The sequence below is a fragment of the Diadema setosum genome, chromosome 11 (assembly GCF_964275005.1).
Source record: "Diadema setosum chromosome 11, eeDiaSeto1, whole genome shotgun sequence".
Taxonomy (NCBI): Eukaryota; Metazoa; Echinodermata; class Echinoidea; order Diadematoida; family Diadematidae; genus Diadema; species Diadema setosum.
The window spans coordinates 39,357,263-39,384,165 of NC_092695.1; the positions used below are offsets into that span (position 1 = coordinate 39,357,263).

At 39.3% G+C, this 26,903-nt stretch overlaps 1 protein-coding gene across 1 annotated transcript in view; it reads right to left on the bottom strand.

Annotated features, from left to right (window-relative positions):
- The window catches only part of LOC140234658 (CWF19-like protein 2), a 53,596-nt gene that overhangs the window by 13,326 nt on the left and 13,367 nt on the right, over positions 1-26,903 (bottom strand). The window contains exon 4 of the mRNA XM_072314691.1: positions 3,619-3,750. Coding sequence (XP_072170792.1) covers positions 3,619-3,750 — 132 coding nt within the window. The remainder of the gene's footprint in view (positions 1-3,618; positions 3,751-26,903) is intronic.

Below are 26,903 nucleotides of genomic sequence, written 5' to 3' on the forward strand. Positions count from 1 at the left end.
TCAACTTAAAATCCAAAAATTTCTTCAATTTGAAGACTTACCAGTTAAGTTGAAGTATTGAAAACAGGCTTGGTTTTGCCAATAGTCCCTTTCTGTTCGAATTGATGACTGAATGTAACTCGGTCGAGAGGACCTTGGGAGAGCTACACTGAATTGACGGCCAGCGCATGCGCACACAAACATCTTATCCGTTCATGGATTTGAAATTTGTTCGCATGTGATGTGTGCGTATGCGCTGGCCGTAGTAAGCAGTGTATGTAGCTCTCCCAAGGTCCTCTCGACAGAGTCACATTCAGTCATCAATTCGAACAGAAAGGGACTATTGGCAGAACCAAACGTTGCCCGAAGCCTGTTTTCAAGACTTCAACTTAATTGGTAAGTCTTCAAATTGAAGAATTTTTTGGATTGTAAGCTGATATTTATCCGCGATAATAAATCTGTCATGATCCTGAATGCTACAATGCGAAGCCCCATTACGCTATGCGTATGGGGCTGCTGGTCGCAGTCAATTGCATGATTACTAAGAAATGAGAGCACTTTGGGGCGAGTAAGTCTCACAGTGTTAGTTTTATGAAAGGTACTTTAACCTGAAACACAGAAATTCAGGGAAACTTTTGAGGTACCAAAACTTTTTATTATCTTTAAAAGCACCATGACAAGTATGACATTTCAGAGAAAAAAAATGACATGCATTCATCCAAGATTTGTAAAAAAAAAAAATGGATGAAAGTCGATACTTTGCAAGATGCATAAGAATGCTTTTCATGGCTTAATAATCATTCTAACAAATCACGAATGGCAATGAGGCACTTTCATTTAGACAATAGGAAAACAGAGACTCCAACCCCAAGCACCTTCTGATCGGGAGATTCTCCAACCTGAAACCCCTAGCAAACGGGAGACTCCAATTTGATGTGCGCTTTACATGAGAGCAAAGCGAGAAGTGTCTTGCAGGCGGGGTCCAGTTTTTGGGTTTCTAGTTTTTGGGGTTCTAGATGCTCTCTCGTGCTACCAAAGGCTTGTTTTTCAACATACAATGATATTAAGTAAGAAATCATTTCAAGCGGGAGACACATAGCCAGGGTGGGAGAAATTAAATCTCAAGCAGGAGAACGGGAGATTTTGCAAATATGGGCTTTCGGCGGGAGATCTCCTGTCGAAAACGGGAGAGTTGGAGTCTCTAGGAAAACTGAATGAGTGCATTTCGTCACAAGAGAAACATGGCTTGTATCTTGTGACATACAATGAAATGAGGACATGGTATAAGATGCAAGGTTTAAGTCACATGGGAACATAGGATGACACACATTTCAAATCTCTCATATGATTGAAGAGATAATGATTTTTTTTCTTTCATCATGCAAAATTTTCAAACAATACCCCCCAAAAAAATCAATAGTCAAATATTTGTAAAAGAAAGAGGAATTTGCTGTTTTCATATAGCCAAACCTGATTGCTGGTGAAGGCTCTGGGTCATGCAATTTTCATGAAATGAAGATGTCATCATCTTACAAACACAAATATGGCTGCAAACAAGCTGGGACTCTTCTACCCCCCCCCCCCCCAATCAGACAGCAGAAGATCTTTCGTGTAATAATGAATATAATCTCTATTACAAGAATTGCAATTGTAATTGAGATATTTTGTGTGTCTGATAGCAAATCACTGTTATCACGACTGTAGAATATTTTTCTAAACAGCATTTATACATATCATATGAAAAAGGAAAAATTATCAAGGACTTACAAGAAACTAGAAATGTCGTTATGGCGACTGGTATGCCTCTGCCATAATGCATGATTCTCCCAATAGGTGTATAGTACAATGTCTTCACAATGTGTGATGACAGTTTCACATAACTGGCAAAATATTGAAATGCATGTTTGTCAGAAATGTCTTGAATTTTCACTTTCCTTGAACTAGGTTTGCTATAATTGTCTAAGAGTGCAGATATTTGGGAAATTGGGGATTTTAATTGACTTTTGACCGACCCTTTTACATGTTTATGCATTGAGTAATTTTCAAGGTATGAAGAAAAAGTGTAATTACAGTATAGAATATAATTTTTTTTCCCCTTGCATTCTAGTCTGGCCTTTGACCCTTAATATTTGACCTTGACCTTCTGGTAGGAAATTTCCAAGAGAATCTCCATTAGGTAATACATGTACATATTTAGTTTTAAAAAATAATCCTACAAGCATTGCATATACTATGAGGAAAAGAGTGAATTTTTGAGGAGTTGTCCTTGACCTCTGACTATGGACCCATGACCCCTAAATTCCCTAGATAATCCCTGCCAGTTGGTACATGCATATGTACCAAGTTACATGAAGCTTTATTGAACCATTTGCAAGAAAAGTAAAATCGTAACAAACATTTTCACTTGACATTTGACCTTTTGACCTTAGACCTTATGACTTGAAACTCTCTCTGGAGGATCTTTACACACTAGTATATGTCTATGCTAGGTTTCAAGAAAATACCTTTCGGCATTGCATAGAGATATTTGGGAAAGAGCAACATTTTAGCATTTGACCTTGACTTTTTGACCTTTGACCTCTTGTCAATTTCACTAAAAACCTACTCAACTAATTGCCCCATCATACATCATCCTTGGACCAAGTTTGGTGAAAGTTGCTTCATCCAGTTTTGAGTTATCACGTAAACAGAAATTTTAGGATTTGACCTTGATCTTTGACCTTTGACCTCTGTCTGATTTCACTCAAAAACTTATTAAGTAATTGTCCCATCACACATCATCCTTGGACAAGGTTTGGTGAAATTTGCTTGTTCCAGTCTCGAGTTATCGCATAAACGGATACAATTTCATGATTTGACCTTGACCTTTGACCTTTGGCCTTCAGCCAATTACACACAAAACTAATATAGTAATTGCTCCATCATGCTTTATACTTGGACCAAGTTTGGTAAAATTCCAGTCAATATTACCCAAGTTATCGCGTAAACAAATGCTGACGGACGGACGGACGGACGGACAGACGGACAACCTGAAAACATAATGCCTCCGGCACCACTTCATGGTGGAGGCATAAAAAAAGAAGAGCAAAGAGGGCAGAATAAAACAAACATTGAATTCAGGGTGATTGGCAAATCAAGGTCCAGAGGTTTTTTTTTTTTTTTTCCAAAACTGTATTTGCTTGTTTCGTGGTGCATACTTCCTGTCTGAAAGGCTTGAGCTCCAAAACATGATTGAGGCAGACAGTAGCTTGAACGTTTGTTTACTTCTGCCAATTGACCACGTGAAATGTAATCTGCCTGTGTTGCACTAGCTAGAGCGAGCTTTGCTAGTTTGATTGCCAGGAAAGGAAATATGCACCTCCAAAACTCAAATCAAGATTACAACCAAGTTCATAAACATGAATTCAGGAGAGAATTTGCAATCATCTGGACATTTTCATTCATTTGTGAGTTCGGTAACTCAAAACTGAACTACAAATGCGTTTCAATTTGACCGAAAAGAGAGATTGTTCTGTAGTCTCATGAGACTATTTTTCACATTCAAGAATTTAAAAGGGCTGTAACTCAAAGCATGATTACAATTCATTAATATGATTATGAGAGATTTTTCTACCGTCTGACAGGAAGGGTTAAACTCACATTGTCAAAGGATGAGAGACTTTTATCCTTCTCCTTCTCCTCCTCCCTCTTGGCATCCCTCTGTCTTCGGATATCAGACAAGGAAGTGGCTGCTGTAAGAAAGGGACTCTCCAACCAATCACCTTCTTCTCCCTGTGGAAAAAAAAATGGAAAGAAACAGAGCCTGTCAAGTGTCTGAGGTGATGAACAGAAAATAAAAATCATCATATAAAATAGAACAACAACAACCACACTCAAGATGATCATATCAACCTTCACTCATTACCAAAGCATGCTAGATGTCATTTAAGCACCGGTAATGAAAAAATGGTTATTCTACAGTAGTTTGTTGGCTTTGACATGGTGTGTGATTTCTTCCTTGTTATATAGGCCTATGCACAATTTTGTTTTGGGGTCCAAAATTTATCTCACAATAACAAAATTTCATTAGGTAAACATATATGAGTGGTAATAGTTTGAACCGATGATTTTACCTCATGATACTTCTCAGTTCCTGGTACACATGAAGGACAAGAAATATCAATTTTCATAAATTTGTCTGACAATATGGACTTCAGATATCTAAAAGTGGGATGTGTGTAAACATTCTTAAATGACCTAGATATTAACTGGGCAAAGTTCTCGAAAAGAATATAAGTTTCTTTTGCAGGCAAATTTTGTGGGTAGGTAATGTCACAATGGCCTGATCTTAGAAGTCACTTTGAGACTCTAGGAGGATGTTGTACTGCAAGATTAAAGTTGACTTTAGTCTTTTATCATGTTTAATGAATATTGCAACTTTTCTCCTCATACAATGGAGATTAATTGTTGCACTGCCATATGCTGTAAGTCTTAACGCAGCGTACTGTTCACCAGGTTCCTTAAAATGCCCAATCTATTAGACTTGGACAGTCATGCTTTGAAGCTTTGCAGAGCTCCATGGATTATCCTGCTCCAGTCTGAAAACAAGAGGAACTCTGCTCACTGGGGCAGACAGCCTACTGTTCACTCCATCTTGATCTCAATTAAGACTTTCAACACGCCACCCTAAAATCCTATCAACACTCTAAGCATGTTCCTAACAAGACTGAAAGACATATGCAAAACCCTTCTAATGCTACACATCCATTCTATGTATGCTCACTGTGAGAGAGAGAGGGAGAGAGAGAGAGAGAGAGAGAGAAAATAGTCTTCCTTGGAGTGATATTTCATAGCTAAATTTACAAGCTTCCTGTTTAGACTTGCATGCATATTGCACATGCCATATCTTACACATGCCATATCTTACACAGCAGTTTTATTCTCTAGATTTCAGATTTGTAGATGCAACTGGAATTTAATTGTGAATATATAGACAAGACACAAAATACTGCACTACATGTCTTTATTTTAAAGTTCTCAAATTTGCTCCCTATATGTACCTGTATCAGTATCGGGTTTTTCGCACTTTAACTGGCTACAAAACATATTCACAGGGTCTCAAAATCATGCTGTACATCTAATTACTGGTATGTCTTCATCCAATTCACAAAAAAGACAAAATTTGATTCTGCCTTTCCATACATGAAAATAAATGTACAGTAGTACTAGTAGGCATATCATTTTACTGTGCACACAACATATATTATCATGCATTATGGTTCACTTTAGATGATGAATGCCATACGTTATCACTGGCACACTGTGGTTACACAAGTTAATTAGGTCCTACAGTATACACACGAACTATCCATTTGAATGTATGACATACACAGTATACAAATGACGCACAGGTCTGAGTGTGTCAGTCGGAATTGTGTGTGTAAGGTAACTATGGAATGCTTAATGAAACAAGCAGATTCTCATAAAGTCTGACAAGGAGTACTTCTACCTCTAGGTCTCCAAAACAATCAATATTCTGGCGCTTTTTCGGATCCATTGAGTACATACATCCAACCACCCATCTACATAATATATCCATCTACAATTTATTTAGGCTAAATTCAATAGTTACCGCGCATGCACACTATATTCCGACTGACGCACGAAAAGACATGTGCGTCATCTGTTTTATAGAATGGGTAATTTTCTTGCCAAGAACCCATTTTTCTATCATGTTACTCGATTACAAATTTACTGGATGCATTTCCTTTTGGCTTGCCGTAGTCGAGAGCCCGCAAACCATGCATCAGTTTTTACTGAACGCATGGCCAACCATGCTCTAGTTTCCATTCGTAATATTTTTCAAGTGCTGATAAATTTGAGGTTCAACAGTGGTTCACGAAATTCATGAAAAATTACACCCTCGTGAAAATATAACAGCTTTTACAGTATACATACGACATCTCAATATACAAGAATTTCAGACATATAAAAAACGTTCTTCATCCATACGAAGTGTAAATCAATATGTCATACATCCACACAAGAAGTCTCTAGTCTGATAGGAGGGTATGATGTTAAAACTCTTGATATCATGCATGGATTATGTTTAGAGAGCACTCACAGACTGACATATTGTATGACCTATATCTACTTGATGGATAGTGATGAAAGCTTTATCAATTGTATGAGGAGTTATAAGCAGCCTTAAATCACCTTCAAACCCAATGGTAAAAATGAGAAATATTTGCTGTCTGAATTTCACGGAACTCACACTGAAATAATTGGTGAAACAAGTAGATTCTCATAAAGTCTGACAAGGAGTACTTCTACCTCTAGGTCTCCAAAACAATCAATATTCTGGCGCTTCCTCGGATCCATCGCGTAACATCCAACCTGGAACCACCCATCTACATAATATATCCATCTACAATTTATTTAGGCTAAATTCCATAGTTACCGCGTGCACACTATATTCCGACTGACCCATGAAAAGACATGTGCGTCATCTGTTTTATAGAATGGGTAATTTTCTTGCCAAAAGCCCATTTTTCTATCATGTTACCCGATTACAAATTTACTAGATGCATTTCCTTTTGGCTTGCCGTAGACAAGAGCCCACGTAAAACCATGCATTAGTTTTTACTGGACGCATGCCAACTGTGCATCAGTAAATACTGATGCATGGTTGTTTTAGCCAATAGGCGTCTCGTACCGAGTGTGGGAACGCTTGCTTAATGCACGAACCTAAGTGCGCGTACTCTTGCTACAAGTGCACGATAAACATGTTTACCACTGTGACTCAGCGTGCGGCCAGCATAGATAAACACATAGCTCTAGACCAATGAGATCGCAGGATTCTCGCTACCCATTCTATAGAATCCTACAAACACGCACACATGCACTCCATAACAAATATTATAGAATGGGTAGTGAGAATCCTGCGATCTCATTGGTCGAGAGCCATGTGTTGATTTTTACTGGCCACACGCTGAGTCACGGTGGTACACATGTTATCACGCACTTGTAGCAAGAGTAAGTGTACTTGTAACAAAGGTTCGCGCACTAAGCAAGCGTTCACGCACTCAGTACGAGACGCCTATTGGCTAAAACAACCATGCATCAGTATTTACTGATGCATGGCTGGCTGTGCGTCCAGTAAAAACCGATGCATGGTTTTCGAGCTCTCGTCTATGCCAAGCCAAAAGGAAATGCATCCAGTAATTTTGTCATCGGGTAACATGATAGAAAAATGGGTTTTTGGCAAGAAAATTGCCCATTTTATAAATCAGATGACGCACATGCCTTTTCGTGCATCAGTCAGAATTTAGTGTGCATGCGGTAACTATGGAATTTAGCCTAAACCCACTCGGCTTCACCTCGTGGGTTAAGCATACCATAGTTACCTTATGCACACAATTCTGACTGACGCACTCAGACGTGTGTGTCACTTGTATACTATCTGTACTAGGACACATACACACACATACTATTACGCTCATGGCATTTAGGCTCTATCAGCTGACAAAGTACACAATTCAACTTGTTTGAAATGTGCATAGATAACTGTGAAGATATTTCTATGAATTTTAGAATTTGATTTAATGTCTCCACATCTCTGCAACCTTGCGGAGACTAACGGTGGCCTACCAGGACCAATAGTGGCCTATGATCAGCGACAATGTGGAGACACACAGAGACATCTCCAAAACTAAGAAGATGTCTAAGAGAAGTCACATGATCACCATGCAGGGACGTCATGGCAATGCTCCCTTGATGTATCCACAACGTCCCACAAATAGGTTCTTGTCTTGTTTGGAGTCACCAATGGGGAGAGAACAGCCATTGTTGGCCAAGTGCCCGAAGTCACAAATGTGGTACAAATGAAACCATGGTATGAACCATGAACAAAAAACATGGAGTGTCCCATGGAATATTTCGTTACGAAATCAGTCATTTCGTCAATGAAATGATTATTTTGTCAGGAAATGACATTTTGTAACGAAATGAACATTTTGTCCACGAAGTGATAATTTTGTTAACGAAACGGAAATTTTGTCAATGAAATGACCAATTTCGTAACAAAATATTCTGTGCAACACTTGGCGCTCCATGGTTTTTGTCCGTGGTTTAAACCATGGTTTCATTTGTACCACCTTCATGAATTTGGGCCATAGAGTCATATGAGTCTCCTCCAGTTAGGCCTTTACGGTAAAAGTGGGTATTTTTGCGTGACTTATTTTTCGCACTTGGCTGGGTAAGAAGAGTTTCGCGTGTTTTGAATTCCACGGTATCAAGACATCAACTACAGGAACATATGGCAAGCAAAAATATTTGCGTGCTTTTACTTTCGCGCTAGTTTCTGATTGTGCGAAATGCACGAAAAAAGTCAACACCATGAAAATTTCCACTTTTACAGTATGTGAAAGATAGAGGCTTTCAGACACAGTTGAGTCATATGGATAACAATGTATTGATATGAGACCATTCAGACCAGGTTATCATATTCATACCACGTATGTATGACACCATCCAGACACAATGTCCCGATATATACGTTTATCTTACGGCAGCATCAGACCTTGCCACTGTCATGTTTTATTGGAAGCTCATGAATATACGATTCTCTCGTTGTGCTGTATGAACATTGCATATAATGTTTATACTTGGCAGTGCATACCCATGTTGATTGTGTGGCATAGTAGATCGGACTCCCGACTCAAAATCGGAGGACACAAGTTCGATACCTAGCTGCCCAGTGCTTACGTCCTTGGACAATATGTTTTCATCCACCATGTCCCTGTCGATTAACCCAGGTGTATAAATGGGTACCTGGCAACGCTAGGGTAATAATTATAGCAGGGCCCTCTAGTAGAGCAGTGGCAGCACTAAGAGGCAATCCTGGGTGAATGAGACCTCATTATTTAAAATCATCATTATTCATCTGATACTGCAATCGCCGAATATTTAGCGAGGTTTTTATTTTCGCAAATTTCACGAGTCAGGTGCTATTCACGAAATCAAAGAGCGTGTTTCTACTGAGCGACGAAAATTCGAGGTGATGCCAGCCGATGTGTGGTGATACCGGCCGATGCGTGGTGACACCTCAAATTTTTCCTCAGTAGAAACAGATCGGGTAGTGGCCGATGCCGGCTGATGCGAGGTGCTCCGTCGTCCACCTATTGAGGTGGTCGATGCGTGGTGACGCGAAGGACGATTCTCAGTAGAAACATACCGGGTAGCGAAATTTGTGGTATATCGGACGTCTAGAATTTCTCCCCGCGCTTTTCAATCGGTTCATTGTACACACTCCTTCGACACATGTGTACAAAATACGTGTGTACACACAGCGTTCTTCGCATCATGCTTTGTTTGTACCAACTCGCTTGTGTACGTGTTATAGGCCCTATACGTTACTTTACATGTGAATTGTGGCATTCATCGTCTATTGTTCGCATGATTAACAGCCTAACTTATTGCATTACTAAGCCCTCATCACTTACTTTGATTTTACACCGCGTTATTTCATTTCATATTGTCTCGAATCGCAAGAGTACCACATTAGTATGTCGCAGCCTTGAGAAAATCTCAACTGGACCCTCGATCTCCAAAGATTTCTCATCAGTCACTGGTAGGATACCAGTATGTTAGTTCGGGGTATATTGGATGGGGAGACGAAGACAAATGGCTTATCAAAAAATAGCCGACGCAGTAGCAAAGCAGACAGGTTTCGGATCGAATTAACAGGCAGTGCGCGCGTGACCCAATCTGTGACTTAAAAATACCTGACTTCCGGAATCGCCCCATTTGCACGTCACCTTTGCATCACCGCGTATTTTATCGCTCAGTAGAAACAGCCCGAGTGGTTGTAAAATACGAGGTGCTGCGTTGGACAAAATTTGTGGCGATGCCAGGGATGTGAGGTGCTCTCAGTAGAAACACGCTCAAAGACACACAGAAATATCGACTCTGATCCCGATGTGGATGTGACGTACGCGTGTACACTTCTCCATTTAGTAGAGGACTCCACGAATTTAGCCACTCGCGAAATCGTTGGGAAATCCCGATTCATGAAAATTTAGACTCGAGAAATATACGGCGTATACAGTAGTTCGTGCTAACCCTAGCCAGCACTGCAAATAAGCCCTGACTGTGCCATGACGTACTGATATCCAACAGCATTTCATATGACATTCAACATCAAATAGACGTCGTACATTGCAATTATGTTCAAACCAATGTTTCAGTAAGTACTGTACATGTGTGCTGTAAAGCAAGATATTTTCGCGGCATGAAATTTTCGTAAACTGGAACTGACGGCCTTTTTCACAGCATGAAATTTTCGTGAATTATCACTGGCATTCAAAGCATAACATAAAGACAAGAACTTTTGAGTGCACTGCAATTTCGCGTATCTTGGCTCTTGCAAAATTCAGGAAAATTAAAATGCATGCAAACATTTCTCGTTTCACAGCAGACTGTAAAAGCTGTTATATTTGCATATGGATATTTTTGCAAATTAAGAGGTCACAGAAATTTTCCCGAAAAGTTTTCACGATTTGACACTGAAGCCATTGTGAGTGCACTATTGCCTGTCCTTTCGCGATATTTTTCACGCGCTGATAAATTCGAGCCCCCAACAGTGGTTCATGAAATTCGTGAAAATCAAACCCTCGTGAAAATAACAGCTTTTCCAGTATCCATACGACTTAATTATCAGCATTAAGACCCATAAAAATGTCCTATATCCATACGACGTGCATCCATATCCATATGTCATACATCCATACAAGAAGTCTCTAGTCTGATGCGTAAGACTCTTGATATCATGCACGGTATTATATGTTTAGAAAGCATTTTATGTACAGACTGACATACAGCATGACCTATATCTACTTGGAAAGTGATGAAAGCTTAATCAATTGTATGAGGAATTATTGCATTGTTATATCACCTTCAAACCCAATGGTCACAGTGAGGAATATTTGAGGTCTAAATTTTGTGGAACTCATGCTTGAATAATTGGAGAAACAAGCAGATTCTCATGAAGTCTGACAAGGAGTACCTCTACCTCTAGGTCTTCAAAACAGTCAATATTCCGGCGCTGTCTTAAATTGGATCCACTGTGTATACATCCAACCACCCATCTACATATGCATCTACAATTTATTGTTCCCTCCAGTCTTTTATTACAAATGTGCAATAACATATTCTAAGATATGAATTTCATCTAGGCAAGGTAAGATGTGTAAAAATTTAGGTATAAATACATTCTAATTCAATGTGATGCAAACAAAAGAAAATGCAAATTCACTAAAGCCTTTGTTCTGGATATTACAATTCAAAAAAAGTCTTCTGTAGCTCAGAAAAAGTGAAACACTTTGCTTGCACAATGCAGCAGCATGGTCACTTGTATGGCATGTAATTCTGGCCTACACGCATACACTTTAATGCCTCCTTTATGTGCACGAGTGCAATAAAAACGGCTGCAGTCGGGCACAAAGAATACAATGGCGCACAAAAGCCTGTGGGTTTCAAAGGACGCTGAATACTGAAAAGAGAATTTTGAAGCCTGAGTGTTCTATAGTGTGATCCATACGTTGCTGCAGTGGAGGGGGGAACAAGAAGAAAAATCTGCATGTGAATAGCTGTGGACTCTGTGGGTTCCTGGTTTCTTTTTATTAATCCTTCCAAAGGTGCACCTATTGTTTAGCTCCTGAGCCCTGAGCTGCATTCAGGCTATGAGGGATGTGTAGTCTGCATTTTCAGACCAAACATCTTAACTGCTCGGCAGGGGGGGGGGGGGGGGAATTGTTTTTAGTTGCCATTACACCTTGACAGGTATTCCAGACAATTTATTTAATTTCACATCATGAAGTACATAAATCGATAGTGACATGTGAAGATTTGTGGAATTTAACACTGTCCTTGAGCAGATAAACCAATACAGTGTATTTTGAAAAATCCAAATTATGAACAGGGATGATGGAAAAGGAGGTTCATAAAATCCAGTGATGCCGCAATGTAACTTCATTAGAATGTTACTTGCTCAACATTAGCTGTGTTCAGACGGAGGCAGTTTTGGTCGGAGTAACTTCGGAGGAAGGGTCGGAGGAAGCTTGGTTGGAGTAACTTCGGAGGATAGGTCGGAGTAGTGCCCATCTGAACAAGGTCGTGGTAACTTCCTCCGATCAGAGGAACTTACCACGACCTCTTCCTCCGAACGAGATACTCCTGAGTTTTCTCAGAAGTATCTCTCTACCACGACTAGACGGTCGGAGTAAATTGCCCGTGCGGACAAGCCCTCGGAGTATCTATGAACTTATACCTTACGACCTATAGGTAAAACTTCCTGGGTCAAATCGCAATGTTCACATTTTGCGACTACACGTGCATGTGTAGTGCAATTCTAACCTAGTCGATCGCGACGAAGAAGCTAGCAATCATGCAGAAATGTCCATCAACAAGAAGGGAGAAGACAAATGCCACTGGTAAAAAAAAAAACACAATCGCATGGTCGATGTGCGCGGCGCTACCACTTCTGGAAGTTACACTGACTCTCGCACATAAATTGGTCGGAGTTACTTCCCACGACCGTCGTGTGGACACAAGGGTCGTGGTAAGATATGCAAGAATTTGAATTTGAATTGCCGTGCCATACATTTTTACTCCGACTAGAAATACGTCTGAACATGGCTGTTAAGTTCAAAAGTCTACAGTGGATACCGGTACATGCTTTCTTCTTTTGTTTTGCTTCCTTCAGCACCTAATCATGCATTCTCATGTTAAGCTGCTATGTCACCACCCTCATTCACTGTGAGTTGTCATGAATTTGAATACATTCTTACTCTTCATCCCAATCACTATAAATTCTGAAACTCTAGCTGTCCCCAGTACAACCATTTGATGTTCAAATGAAAAAGTCTAACATTCACCTGGAGGTCTCCTTCAACCTACATCCCTACATCATTGGACATATGTGTCCCGCTACAACAAAATGATCCTAAAGTCGGGCGAGGTCGATTATTTGAAAATTGCATGACACAAATCCCTAATCTTTCTGCTTTAAATTGATACATAACACATCATATAAAAATAATCGGCTGCGGAGATATCGATGTTTAAAAGAGAGCATGTCGATACGTCTGGGAAATTACTGTTTCGAGAAAAGCGCCCTAAAAGTTCTCCTTGCAACGCAATCACGATCAAAGGACACGAAGTCGGTTTTCACCTCCGAACAATAGAAGGTAAGCCCTAGCAACCCCCGAAATGCTCATTCAAACACAGCGTCGGCGGTCTCCTCACCGACCAATCAGTGACCAGGATGGCAGGAGAAGCGGCTGGGCATAGCGCACCCCGCCAGCACGCACCAGTCGACTGGGCAGTGTGCGAGCTTCACGCTTCGGTTAGCGGCAAGCAGCAAACTGACCAATGAGATCACTCTGGACGTTGTTAGGGGCGGAGCCTATGTGTGGCGCTCACTCCAAATGTTCGAATCAGTTTCTGCTTTGTTGAAACGCCAAAAAAACATGGCCCAGAAAAACGCTATCTTTTGGTCTTTCCTTTCATCATTTTGCTTCAAAATTTCGACAGATGATAGAAGACATGTCAGACTCTAATAATATGTCAAATTCAGAAAATCGTAAGTTTTGACCAATTTTGAAGCTCTGACTTCAAACTCGATTTTCACGGCTTCAACCGTGCGCGACTTTAGGACCATTTTGTTGTACCGGGTCACATATTTGTGGGATCATTGGAAATATTTGTGGGACAAGTTGAGATGGTCTCTTAAAATTGGATACTCTAGGGGGAAAAAAAATTCTTGTTGGACGTTTCTCTGAACACATGTAACTTCACAAAGTCATACAGTCCAATGGAATGCATAATACATGCTGTAAAAAATAATTTGCCCTAGGTCCTTAACAGTATCATCAGTGCAATCATGCATTTAATTCCATCAATGAAATTATGACAATGTTAATCTGACAGGTGATTTAAAAGATTTCAAAGTTTTGGTGCTGTCATCACTGCATAAGGAGACTAACACACTTCATAATGTCTTTATGGAGGAGAATACGAAGAAAATATACAGAAAATTATTCTAACCATTCAGGCATGATGATTATATGGCGATGAGGAAAATGATGTGTGTTTGTAATCTCACCTATGACATATAATAACCAATAACATTCTCTTTTTCTAGCTTATTATGTACTCACATCATATATACCGGTACCAGGTTTATCAATGATTTGATAAATTTACAATTCCCATCTCAAACCACAAAAGATTTCCCATAGAATAGAAGACTCTGTGCTCCAGCCTATAGTATTAAATCATTGGGAAATTTCCCCAATGATAGGAAAATTGCATATCATTCAATTTGATCATAAACAAAGGAAGATAGATGCTGCGCTGTCAATGCTAGTTGGCAATATATAGCCCCCCCCCCCAAAAAAAAAAAAAGAGCAGAAATCCATGTGGGGCGATGGTGGTTGCGACACACAGACTAACCAATCGGTGAATAATGCATGATTAGCCTAAGCTGGGTTCTGTCGTAGCCTACGACCAAGTCTAATCTACAAGATGAATAGGGGAATGCAACCAAGCATGGAACAATACACAGGATATTGGCCAATGATACTTGCTAGACTGCACACGCGGGAAGACACATACACACACATACATACACATGACCCTACAGCGCACTCAATAATCACTGAGAGTTTACATGGTGTAGTAGCATTTGCTCTGTGAAAACAGTACAGCTGCTGTCTGCTGCATGCTGTCTGCTAGATCTGAGACCATCTGTGTTGTGTATTTAGCTACCAACACAATCTGCAGAACTACAGAAATGGTTAGGTATTCCTGTACGCTGCCATGACAATGGATTCCTTGATGTTGTCTACCTATTTCCATGGACATTATATGGACACCCTGCCAGGCAACTAGATAAATTCACAAAGCATATATATATACCAAAGCCTGGATGAGGATTGATTGTAACAATGGAATCCCACAAAACTGTCATCAAGCCATGCAGCGTTCAGATCATAGATCTAAAAAGTAAGTACAATGCTAAGTAGTCCCTGATGTGTAATAGTCTATGTGCAATGATAGCAGTGTACTACGGGTATGTATGTAAATAGACACCATTCATGGGGGCAATGAACAATAAGTGTGTTCTCTGCTGCTGACAGTAAGAGGTTCATGAATTTGAGGAGAATCCCTCTCTCCCCATTAAGAGCAGCTAGGGGTGAGCTAAGGATAAAGCCCAAGGGAGCAAAGTGATCAGGGAGCAGGGGGAGATTGGAGGAGAGGAATTATACCCCCCCCCCCCTCCCCATATCTTTATAAGAATAGCATTTTAAGCTGGTATGAAGCTGGTGTAGAGCCTGAGGCATCTTGATTCTAGATACCAAATATAATGGCTTAATTTAGTGTACGTTCAACAGGGGCAGATCCAGGAATTCCGAAAAAGGGAGGGGGGGGCACCAAATTTATTTTCCACTTCCAGGTTTCATAAGCTAACAAGCTTAAAAAAAAAAAAAAGCTTCAGCATGCACATTTTTCTGTTTCTTCGAGTGCCACTTCCGGGTTTCATGGGCTTGAGTGCAATTTTCTGCTCCCACTACAATCGGCTATTAAATGATGATTTCTTCATTAAAGGGGGGTGCCCAAGCCCCTTTCACTTTCTTTTTATTTCTTTTGTTTTGAAGAAAAATAGGGGGCATGTATCCCCCCCCCCCCCATCCCGCATGGATTCGCTTATGTTGGAAGGTCTGGAGTTGGAAATCCATGTGTGGAATCCATGTCAGGAATGTGAGCATAAGAATAAACCCTTTGGCGGTAGGTGTGATCGTCAAGCCTGAAGTGTGGGTGGGCAGACTGGGCAGGTCTGTCCCCCACTATCTTTTTCCTGGGGGAAGGGGGGGAGGCATTGCATTTGCTCTTCATGAAGAAGTACATGTAGCACAATTAACATGATTAACTAGTAGGGTGATTAATACCATCCCCTACTTCTGAACTGGTACACTGCCAAGACAAGATTTTGTTAATTCAAATACTGTTGCCATGGTAACCAATGCTGGAGACTGACTAGATATTATTAGCAAAACTACACATAATATATAATTATGATAAATGTGGTACATCTAACTCAATTGGGAAAGAGTTCCTTATGTTCCCCACTAATTTGCACAAAATGAATAGAGTACTATTTTTTTTATACTAATAATAAACTAAAAAAAGGTTATGCTAGGGTTATGTCTCAAAAGGAAGTCTTCCCATACATGGCACAACCTTTATTTAGTTTATTATTAGTAAAAAAAATAGTAATTTCAGAGATGCCAAGTTCAAAAAACTTTTATGAGTGAGATTTTTATGACTCAGCGTCTCGGCGCTCGTGCACATGCGCACGCGAACGAGGGGGTGTCCCCTCCCATGGTAGGGAGCTTTTTCAAATTATTAGCTCTTAATGATGCGATCTGGTGCATAAGTGACTATTTCTTACTAATTTTGAAAGGCAAAAGGGAAATATACCTTCAATTGCAACTATCACTTTAATCCTTTGAGCTATGCTCCTTATTTTTGCAGACTTATAAATTGCAGACTTTACCAGATGCGTGAGAAAAATGGGTGCCATGCATGAGATCGTGAGACAGATCCTAAATGGTTGAGTCTCACGCAGAACGCGTGAGACTTGGTAGCTCTGTAATTTAGTGGGGGGACATGAGGAACTCTTTCCCTCAATTGCTTAAGAATTGAAGGGTACCTCTATATTTTGATCCAGAGGATTTGTATGATTTGTATTTTAGAACTGTTGCTACCATGACAACACTTTTTTATTTTTTTTTTTTTTACACTTATGAAAACATGTCTCACACAATCACATATTATACAATCCGGTCAAATATTCTTTAGGAATTCCTCAAATACTCAGTATTTTAACAGTCAACTAAATTGTGTTTGACTTGCACAAAAAATGTTGTTGCCATAGCAACACATTTCTTGACACTCACAAAAAAAAAGTGTTTTTGAACAACTACACATACTGATTGTTCATCACATGTGTTGAATTTCAAAGTCAATTTGCTGAAAAAGTGACAGATTCGTCAAACATTCCGGCATGATATCAAAAGTTACCACTACCATGGCACACATGTATTTCTGGACACTTAGGCCCGAATTCACGAAGGTGGTACAAATGAAACCATGGTTTAAACCATGGACAAAAACCATGGAGCGCCAAGTGTCGCATGGAATATTTCATTACGAAATCAATAATTTCGTCAATGAAATGTTTATTTTGTACGAAATGACAACATTTTGTAATTAAATGAACATTTCGTTCACGAAATGATAATTTTGTTAACGAAACGGTCATTTTGTCGACGAAATGACCAATTTCGTAACGAAATATTCCATGCGACACTTGGCGCTCCATGGTTTTTGTCCATGGTTTAAACCATGATTTCATTTGTACCACCTTCGTGAATTCGGGCCAATGAGATGCATGATTGCATGATATCATGACCATCATACAACGTTGTATGTCCTAAAAAATTCAGCCTCAAACCTTCTAAAAACCAATAATTAACAAGACTCTAAAAATCAACAATTAACAAGATTTTGTAAGCTTTGTTTAAATGATGCTGTTGTCATGGCAACAATTAATGCCATGCACAGACAGAAAGTTGGCTTGCACAACAAATCACTGAACTGATTACCCAATTTAAACTAAATTGCTTTAGCCTGTTGAGGAATGGCTGATTTTGCTACAATGCATATTTCCCATAGACCCTTGCCCGAGTATACTCAGAAGTCGTCCTCAACTGGTTAATATGATTGAGTAGTTCGTTCAACAACTGCGAACCATTGACATTTGCTCCAAAATGTAGACAAATACATGTACAAGAAATGAGTGAAATTATGCTGTATATATGATTTTGGTTGGGTAGCAAAGGACATGTGAAATATTGTAGTAGCCAAACATTTTCACCAGAAGTACCAAATCTTAGAGCTTTTATACCTGATCATGGCTGTTGTGTGATGTTTTTATTCAATTGTAACATCGATTACAATATATCAGGCCATAGCCATATCCACTGCCTGCACGAGTGAATCGCTTGCAGCTTATTCTACAGCCATGCTATTCAATACTAACTGCTTGGATACAATTTGATCATCATGTACTAGCAGTGTTCTGCATACCCACTACTGAACAGGGAGGGTACTTCAGGAATAAAAGTCGAGTATACCAACTTTTAAAATTTCACTCTTCTGATCTTAAAATACTGTAAAAGTGGTTATTTTCGCGCGACTAATTTTTCGCGCTTGGCCCGGTAAGAAGAGTTTCGCGAGTTTTTAATTCCGCGGAGTCAAGGCAGTAAGTACTGGAACATATGGCATGAAAGAATATTCGCGTGCTTTTATTTTCGCGCTAGCTTCTGGTTGCGCGAAATGTGCGAAAATTTCAACGCCGCGAAAATTTCCACTTTTACAGTACTACAAAACAACTCATCACCCTGGCAAATTGCATCAGCCAGGTAGGTTTCCTGGTATAGAGCTTTAAACTGAACGAAGCAAATTCCATTTGCCGGAAGATGAATTTTGAGCGGTACCTATGTTTTAGCTTTTTAAAATAAATCTACAATATGATTGAATAAAATCAATAATAGCGGTCATACAATGTATGTGTAAAATTTTAGGTTTGTAAATTGATACAGAAATGAGGGAGTAACTTGGTCCACAAGATTGTGTACAGGACTGACTGACTGGCCAACAGGTCATCAAGCCTCAGAGTGATTCCTATATCCCCTCACACACTACATGATGATAATAACTTGAAATGTTGCTATGGCGACTGGCATGCCTCTGCTATGCCTCTGCCATATTGCATTACTGTAAAACATGATATATTCGCGGCATGAAATTTTCGCGAATTGGAGCCGACAGCCTTTTTTGTGGCATGAAATTTTCACGAATTGCTACTGGCATTCAATGCATGTAGTGTAGACAAAAGCTTTCGTGTGCATTTTAATTTCGTGAATTTTGGCGCTCGCGAAATTCGCGACATTAAAGTGCAAGCGAAAATTCCTCGTTTTACAGTATTCTCCCAACAGGTCTACACTATTGTACATGTACATGATGTCAGTGTGAGACAGTATCACATGGTTGGCAAAATGCATTAAATATTCTCTCTTTCCAAATGATACACCAGTTTTCATGACAATAACTTGAGCCACTTACAAAGTATGGAAAACTGGTTAAATTTCAGCATTTTCACTTGACCTTTAAAAGCTTTCCTTACCTATTCCTTGTATGGTTATGCATTGTACCAAATTCTATTGTATCAAACATACATACAGTGTATGTGACCCTGCACCTCAAAACAAGCAAAAAGTCGCCAGACATGAATTTTTAGTTAAGACCATATTCTGAAAGGGCAGACTTTAAGCTTTAAAATGATGTATAACTAAAATCAAATGGACCCTCCTAACCTATATTGGATAGAAAGCACAAACTCGGGAAAAGTGTGAACTGAGAAAAGAGGCTCTGAAGTATACAGTGTCTATTCAAGCGCTTAATCTTTACCACACCGTGCTGGCTGTGTGATGAATGGGACAAAAAACAGGAAGTAAACCACCAGAGTAACAACAATGAAGAGATTATCAGATTAAACTGAAATTAAGCATGGCTCATTAACACATTCTGTCCATAATTAATGCAAACTTTCAAAGCAGTAGCACTATCCTTTCAAAAGTTATTAGAGTTGAAAGTGAAGAGTGTGGACAAGGTTTTTCAGAAATGAAAAAGGGATTCTAAAGACACACCTAATCACACTATTCTACCAAAAATGTTCGAGATAAACTGCTAAAAAAACACACTTTCCTGCCCGTTTTATGATACCAAATTTTAGCATAATGTAAAAGAAGACCCGCTCTTTAAGAAAATATGAAAAAGTCAAGTTTGCCTAGGTTGACCCATTTCACTTATTTTCAGTCCTCACGCAAAATCGGTGTGTGCGACTTTATGTTCGTTTTGAGGTGCACGGTCACATGTACATAGTGTACCTGCATTCAATCATTTCCAGGGTATGGAGAAAAAAGTGTAATTTCAGCGTAAAATACTGCAATTCCAGGCAATACATGTACTGTACTTTGCGGTATGTACGGTTATGAATATACCAGCCTTGAGCCATTCTTGAGTTATGGAGGAAATAAGTGAAATCTTAAGATTTTAGCTTGACCTTTGACCTTAATTAACCCAACACTTTCCCTCTAGAGAATCTTAATCTGGTATGTATACAGTAACTTTCATGAAAACACATTTAGGCATTAAAGAGGTTTACATGTAATAGTAATAATAATAATAATTAGCATTTTTACCGCGCTTAATACATGGTTTCTAAGCGCCTTACACATACAAGATCAAAGATTAGTTGAATCAAGAAACTGGAAATAAACTCACTGTTGCGACGTTTCGCCAATTATCAATTGGCTTCTTCGGGCGAATGAAGCTCCCGATGATGGAATGGCCCATCATCGGGAGCTTCATTCGCCCGAAGAAGCCAATTGATAATTGGCGAAACGTCGCAACAGTGAGTTTATTTCCAGTTTCTTGATTCAACTAATCTTTGATCTTGTACTTCGACTGGATGAATGAGAAGAATTTACATCAGTCTAGCCTTACACATACAGTATCATAATCATATCAAAACATAATCTTGCATATCATTCAACATCTACTCATATGAGTCATCTACTCATTAGGCAGCCTATTCGCAAAATGCATTTAAAAATTAAGCCACAGAAAAAATGTCAGCATTTACAGTATTCAGTACACTAAACTCTGGACTGCTATAATTTTAAGTCCTTTCCTTTATGTGAATGACTATCAGAACTACATTTTAACCAAATGAAAAAAGTATTGGTGCATAATGAAAACATGCTAAATATACTTATGATACAGTACACGTTTGTATGTATGTGACTTGTTGCATCATAAAATCAACAAGAAGTTGCGCAACCCAATTTCATGTGACTCAAAATATGTGTAGGTGAAATGCGTCAACCTTGTAAATCTCGAGTTTCTAATATTTTCTCAAACAGCAAATGGTGCTTCTTTGTATATCTAAAGTTCGGAATCATAACATGAATAGGAAACATAAAATCGCTCTACATACTCTTCACTTTCAACTCTGTAACCTTTGAAAGGATGATGCTACTGGTCTGAAAGTTAGTAGTAGTCATGGACAATGTGCTGATAGAGTGCGAAATTTCAGCTTAATTTGATAATCCATTCATAGTGGTTGCTACAACTGTGTGTAATTTCAAATCCTGGTTGTTGTTTTTTTGTGTGTCCTATTAAATGCAGAGAGCCACAGCTTGGTGAGATAAAGTATTGAATAAATCCAAAGCCTCTTTTCTCAGTAGACATTGTTCCAGAGTGTTTAAATACCTTTTTTCCATTATTTAAATAGATAAGGAAAGTCAACTTCTATTGAGTTGCATAATTCTAAAGCTCAGGGTCTGCTCTTTCAGAATCTGGCCTCAACTAAAAATCCATGTTTGTTTGTTTCTTTATTTTGATTTTGTTTTTTTCGTTGGTTTTGTGATGCAGTGTCACATACGAGATCTTGTAAATTGTACACTCATCATATGCAGAAGAGCAATGTCAGATATGATGTTACCCCTTCAACCTCCTTTGAATTTCACATTTCAGAGAGAGTAAATTGTTTAGTACTTGATGTTTATAGACTGCAAAATGGGGTGCAAAAAAATGAAAATGTATGTACAGATACAGTAGTACAACTATAATGAGATATCAGATCCCACTGACTTTTCTCATTACAGGTACCTCTGGGTTCTCATTGTATCTGAACACTTGAGAAAAGTATGAGCTGCATATACAATGCACACAAGCACGATCTGGTAAAATTGGGTTTACTCAACAAGGAGATCGACAGGTCCTTACAGTCAGTCCGCAGCACGTATGCTAATGAGCCGATCCGGCAAGATTTATTCAGCACTCTCGTTGACGATCTTTGCGTTCGAAAGGTGTCTCGTCGTGCGAGATTTTGCGAGACTTTGATAGGGCTATGGTTTTCACAGTGTAGCGACTTGTACATACATTTGTCATGGCTACAAGTCACGGTAAATTGATCTTTATTTGATACTAAATTTGCAAATAACATCGGATCTTATCATGACTATATAATCAGTTGAATTTGCGTAAATTTTACCTGCTTTTCACAGAAGATTTTGTCGTCTAAAGTTCTTTTTTGGTTCCTGACCGGATTAAGAAACTGTTGTTTCTGATTTTGGCTTTTTCGTAGAAAGGAAACTTAGATGCTCATCATATATTGGAGTCAAGGAGACGCAAGCATGATTTATACTAGTTTTTCCGTTTTGAAATGTCTGTAAAATTCACTCCTAAGCCGGAAGTATGCTCCACACAAAGTGTACAGTGGCGTGAAAGCGCTCTCTCATTGGACAGTGCTTGCATTCAGCGCTTGAACTACACGCGTGCCACAAAACCGCAAGTGGCATGAAACCGTTATGTAGCAGCGTAATGACGTAATGCAAGCGCTGAATGCAAGCGCTGTCCAATGAGAGAGCTTACTCTTGAGATTACACGGTTTCAAGCTGATCAGCACTGACATCGATGTATATTTTACTGGTTCCTGACCGGATTAAGCAACAAATTGTCAAGATATTTACATGGATACAAAGATTAGGAGATGGACTACCACATACAGCATTTTCATTGAGACGCAAGGTGAATTTGATATTTTTTCGACGTCTTGAACGTGTACGCACGAATTACTTTTTTCATCATTTTTCAAGCTCAAATTACGCGATGATATTTTTCATTTACAATAATTTGAGTAACATGTGACAATAGTTTACATATTTTCCTTGAATTTGATACCAAATTTGTGAACATAAGGTGTATTTTTGTTGCCGAAAGCCCAAGGACAAAATCCCCTTACGCAGCTCATTACGTATGCAAGCCTAGAGCGGGCTTGCATACGAGTTGAATAAATACGAGCGAATTATCGGGTGCTGCGGACTGACTGCCTTACATGAACAACAAGGAAAAGTAGAAATCACGCGGTGCGTAATATATGTCCCCGCCGGAAGTAGCATTTAGTAGCAAAATGTACAATATAGGTAAAAAGATCAAGGTCAAAGGTCAAAGAAGTCAAAGGTCAAAATTCTATGTAGAAGATTTGAAGCCCTCACCTAGTGCCATTACATAAAGCAAACGGAATCGAAATCGGGTTAGAAATAGCGAAGGAGTAGCATTTTGTAGCCAATGTACAATATAGGTAATAAAATCAAGGTCAAAGGTCAAAGAAGTCAAAGGTCAAAATTCTGTGTAGCAGTTTTGAAGCCCTAACCTAGTGCCATCACATAAAGGAAACGGAATCGAAATCGGGTTAGAAATGGCGAAGGAGTAGCATTTGGTAGCAAAATGTACAATACAGGTCAAAAATCAAGGTCAAAGGTCAAAGAAGTCAAAGGTCAAAATTCTGTGTAGATGTTTTGAAGCCCTCACCTAGTGTCATCACTTAAAGCAAACGGAATTGAAATTGGGTTACAAATGGCGAAGGAGTAGCATTTTGTAGCAAAATGTACAATATAGGTCAAAAATCAAGGTCAAAGGTCAAAGAAGTCAAAGGTCAAAATTCTGTGTAGAAGTTTTGAAGCCCTCACCTAGTGTCATCACATAAAGCAAACGGAATCAAAATCGGGTTAGAAATGGCGAAGGAGTAGCATTTTGTAGGCAATGTGCAATATAGGTCAAAAATCAAGGTCAAAGGTCAAAGAAGTCAAAGGTCAAAATTCTGTGTAGAAGTTTTGAAGCCCTCACCTAGTGCCATCATATAAAGCAAACGGAATCAAAATCGGGTTAGAAATGGCGAAGTAGTAGCATTTTGAAGCAAAATGTACAATATAGGTCAAAGGTCAAGGTCAAAGGTCACAACTGAAATTCTGTTTAGAAGTTTCAAAGCTCCCATGTAGTGCTATCATATAAAGCAAACAGAATCAAAATCGGGTTAGAAATGGCGAAGGAGTAGCATTTTGAACATTTTGATCACACACGGACGCACGGACAGACGGACAGACGGACACACGGACACACGGACACACACACGTACGGAGCCCGTTTCATAGTCCCCTGCTCGAACTCGTTCGGCGGGGACAAAAACTATTAACTGTTGATTGCAAGTCAACTGAGATAATATGTGACCCGCTACATCAAAAGGATCCTAAAGTCGCTGATGGCCGAGCCAAGAAAATCGAGTTTGAAGTCACATCATAAAAACTGGTCAAAACAATCAGATTTTTGTTTTTGGCACAATTTTGAAGTCTAATGTTTTGTCTATCATCTGCCCAAATTTCGAAGCTAAATGATCAAAGGAAAGGCGAGAAATTGCCATTTTTCTGGGCCATGATATTCCGACTTTCGATGTAACAGAGACGTGTCCAAAGATTTGAATTTAGCGCCGCAGCTACACTCCGCCCCTTGCAATGAGGGAGTGATCTTATTGGTCAGTGCGTGGCACCCTGATTACCGATTGGTCGTGCGTAAACCGCTGGCGTTAAGCTTGAATGAACATTGTGGAGGTCGCTAGGAGCATGCCTTCTATTGTTAAGCGGTGTCTCAACTCCCCTTGATCACGATAGCATTGGAAGGAAAACTTTGAAGGCGTTTTTCTCGAAACTCTGATTTCCACAACAACTTGATATGCACTAATAAAATCATGGATATCTTCGCAACCGAGTACTTTTATGAGTTGTTCCATATATGAAATTAAAGTAGAAGAGTAATGGAATAATGTCATGCCATTTTCAGAAAATTGTCCTCCCTGACTTTTGGATCCTTTTGTCGTAGCAGGTCACATATTTAGATTACAGATACAGATGAGTGAATTCAAATTCTAGCATACAAACTTATTGAATTTTAATTATTAAACTTTTCATTATCGATAGATACGTAAAGAGGGTATCTAACTGAATGGATAACGTTTGTGAATATATCAACTTTTAGGTTTCATCATGGTTCAGTCATGGTTGCAATCAAACTCGAAACAGTATAGTCGTTGCAACAGTTTTTCTGACAAAAACCTACAATTTGAAACATTCAAAAACAATCGTCGCTCATACGTCTTTAATTTTTGTGAACAGCACCTGACTCACGAAACTCGTAAAAATAAAAACGTCCCGAAATATTTGGCATATACAGTACAATGAACAATGCAAAAATTGACCTACAGTGGAAATCATAAACAACGATAACTTGAGGTGTTATAACCCATATTGCACCAAATCTACTCTGTAGAGTACTGTAAAATGAGAAATGTTCACGTGCATTTTAATTTCGTGAGTGCCAAGATTCACGAAATTAAAATGCACGCGAAAGTTCTTGTCTACACTATATGCATTGAATGCCAGTGGCAGTTCGCGAAAATTTCATGCCACAAAAAAGGCCGTCGGCTCCAATTCGCGAAAAATTCATGCCGCGAATATGTCATGTTTTACAGTAGTTGAGTTCTCAAGGTGCATACAGTGTTATAATATACTACATGTATTACCCCGATTATTGGATAGGCTAACATCCAACCAGCACTGACACTGACAGTGCTCACTCTACATTCCCTGGGCAGCATTCCAGCCAGTCGCCATCTCAGGCGTGCACATGTTGATCAACCAATATTCTCATCATATCGGGTACTGTAAAAGTGGTTTCTTTCGCGGTGGTTTTATTTTCGCTCTTTTCGCGCTTTGAGGTTGAACCACGAATTTAACATCACGCGAAAATGTTTTGAACTTGTAGGTTGTTACAATGCTATCGTTACCGACCGCGAATTTAAACACACACGAAAAAGTCGGCACCGATGGAAACCGTGAAAGTTTCTGTACGCGAAAGAAACCACTTTTACAGTACCCATTTATACTCCTGGTTGGAGAACAGCAATGTGGACAAAGTGCCTTGCTGAAGAGCAAATGTGTCTGGCTTTGTTGCACTGGAAATCATGAACCCAAACCACACTTATGTATGTGATTCAGAGATGTGCGGTCTTATCCACTGGGACACAACACTTCCACAGTATACTGTAAAACCAGAAATATTCGCAGCATTAAACTTTGTAAACTTTCAAAAACTCTGTGTATTGTTGATCATGGAAAAATTAAGAGTATATTACAAGGGCGGTGCTTTGGCTCATTCGACATTAGTGCATCTTCCTCCAAATCCATATTACCTGGGTCCTACTTTGTATTCCAAGTCTAACTGAGCAATGTTGTTTGCAATCATCCAATCCCCTAACTTGATTTTGCCAAGTGCTTTGGACCCAAGTTTTGCCTTGCTATAGGCAGGCTCCTGTTAAGTCTATTTCCCTGCACATTTTATGATTCCACTACATGGAATATTGCGATCCACAAAAATATATCATCTCTTTGTTTATCATCTTTCCACAGAAATGAGAAACACTGAAAATCACTTTGCTGATTCTGGTGCAGTACGAGCAGATCAACCCTCAACATCAACTGCTGATGATGTGAATGGAGATGACACCAAAGTGGACACATGTCATGGTACAGAACAGCCTGAGATTGAAGCGAAAAGTGAGAAGGATTCAACACAAGAACAGCATCATACAGATAGTATAGAGCAGCCTGAGATTGAAGTGAAAAGTAAGAAGGATTCAACACAAAAACAGCATCATACAGATGGTACAGAACAGCCTGAGATTGAAGTGAAAAGTCAGAAGGATTCAACACAAGAACAGCGTCATACAGATGAAGATGATGAGGACCTCATGGTATTTTTTGCTGAATTTGAAAGTGATGACAATGAGGGAAGTGGTGAAGAGTGGCTACCTGTTGACAGTGACAATGATGATGAAAGTGGTGGTGAGGAATGGACGCCAT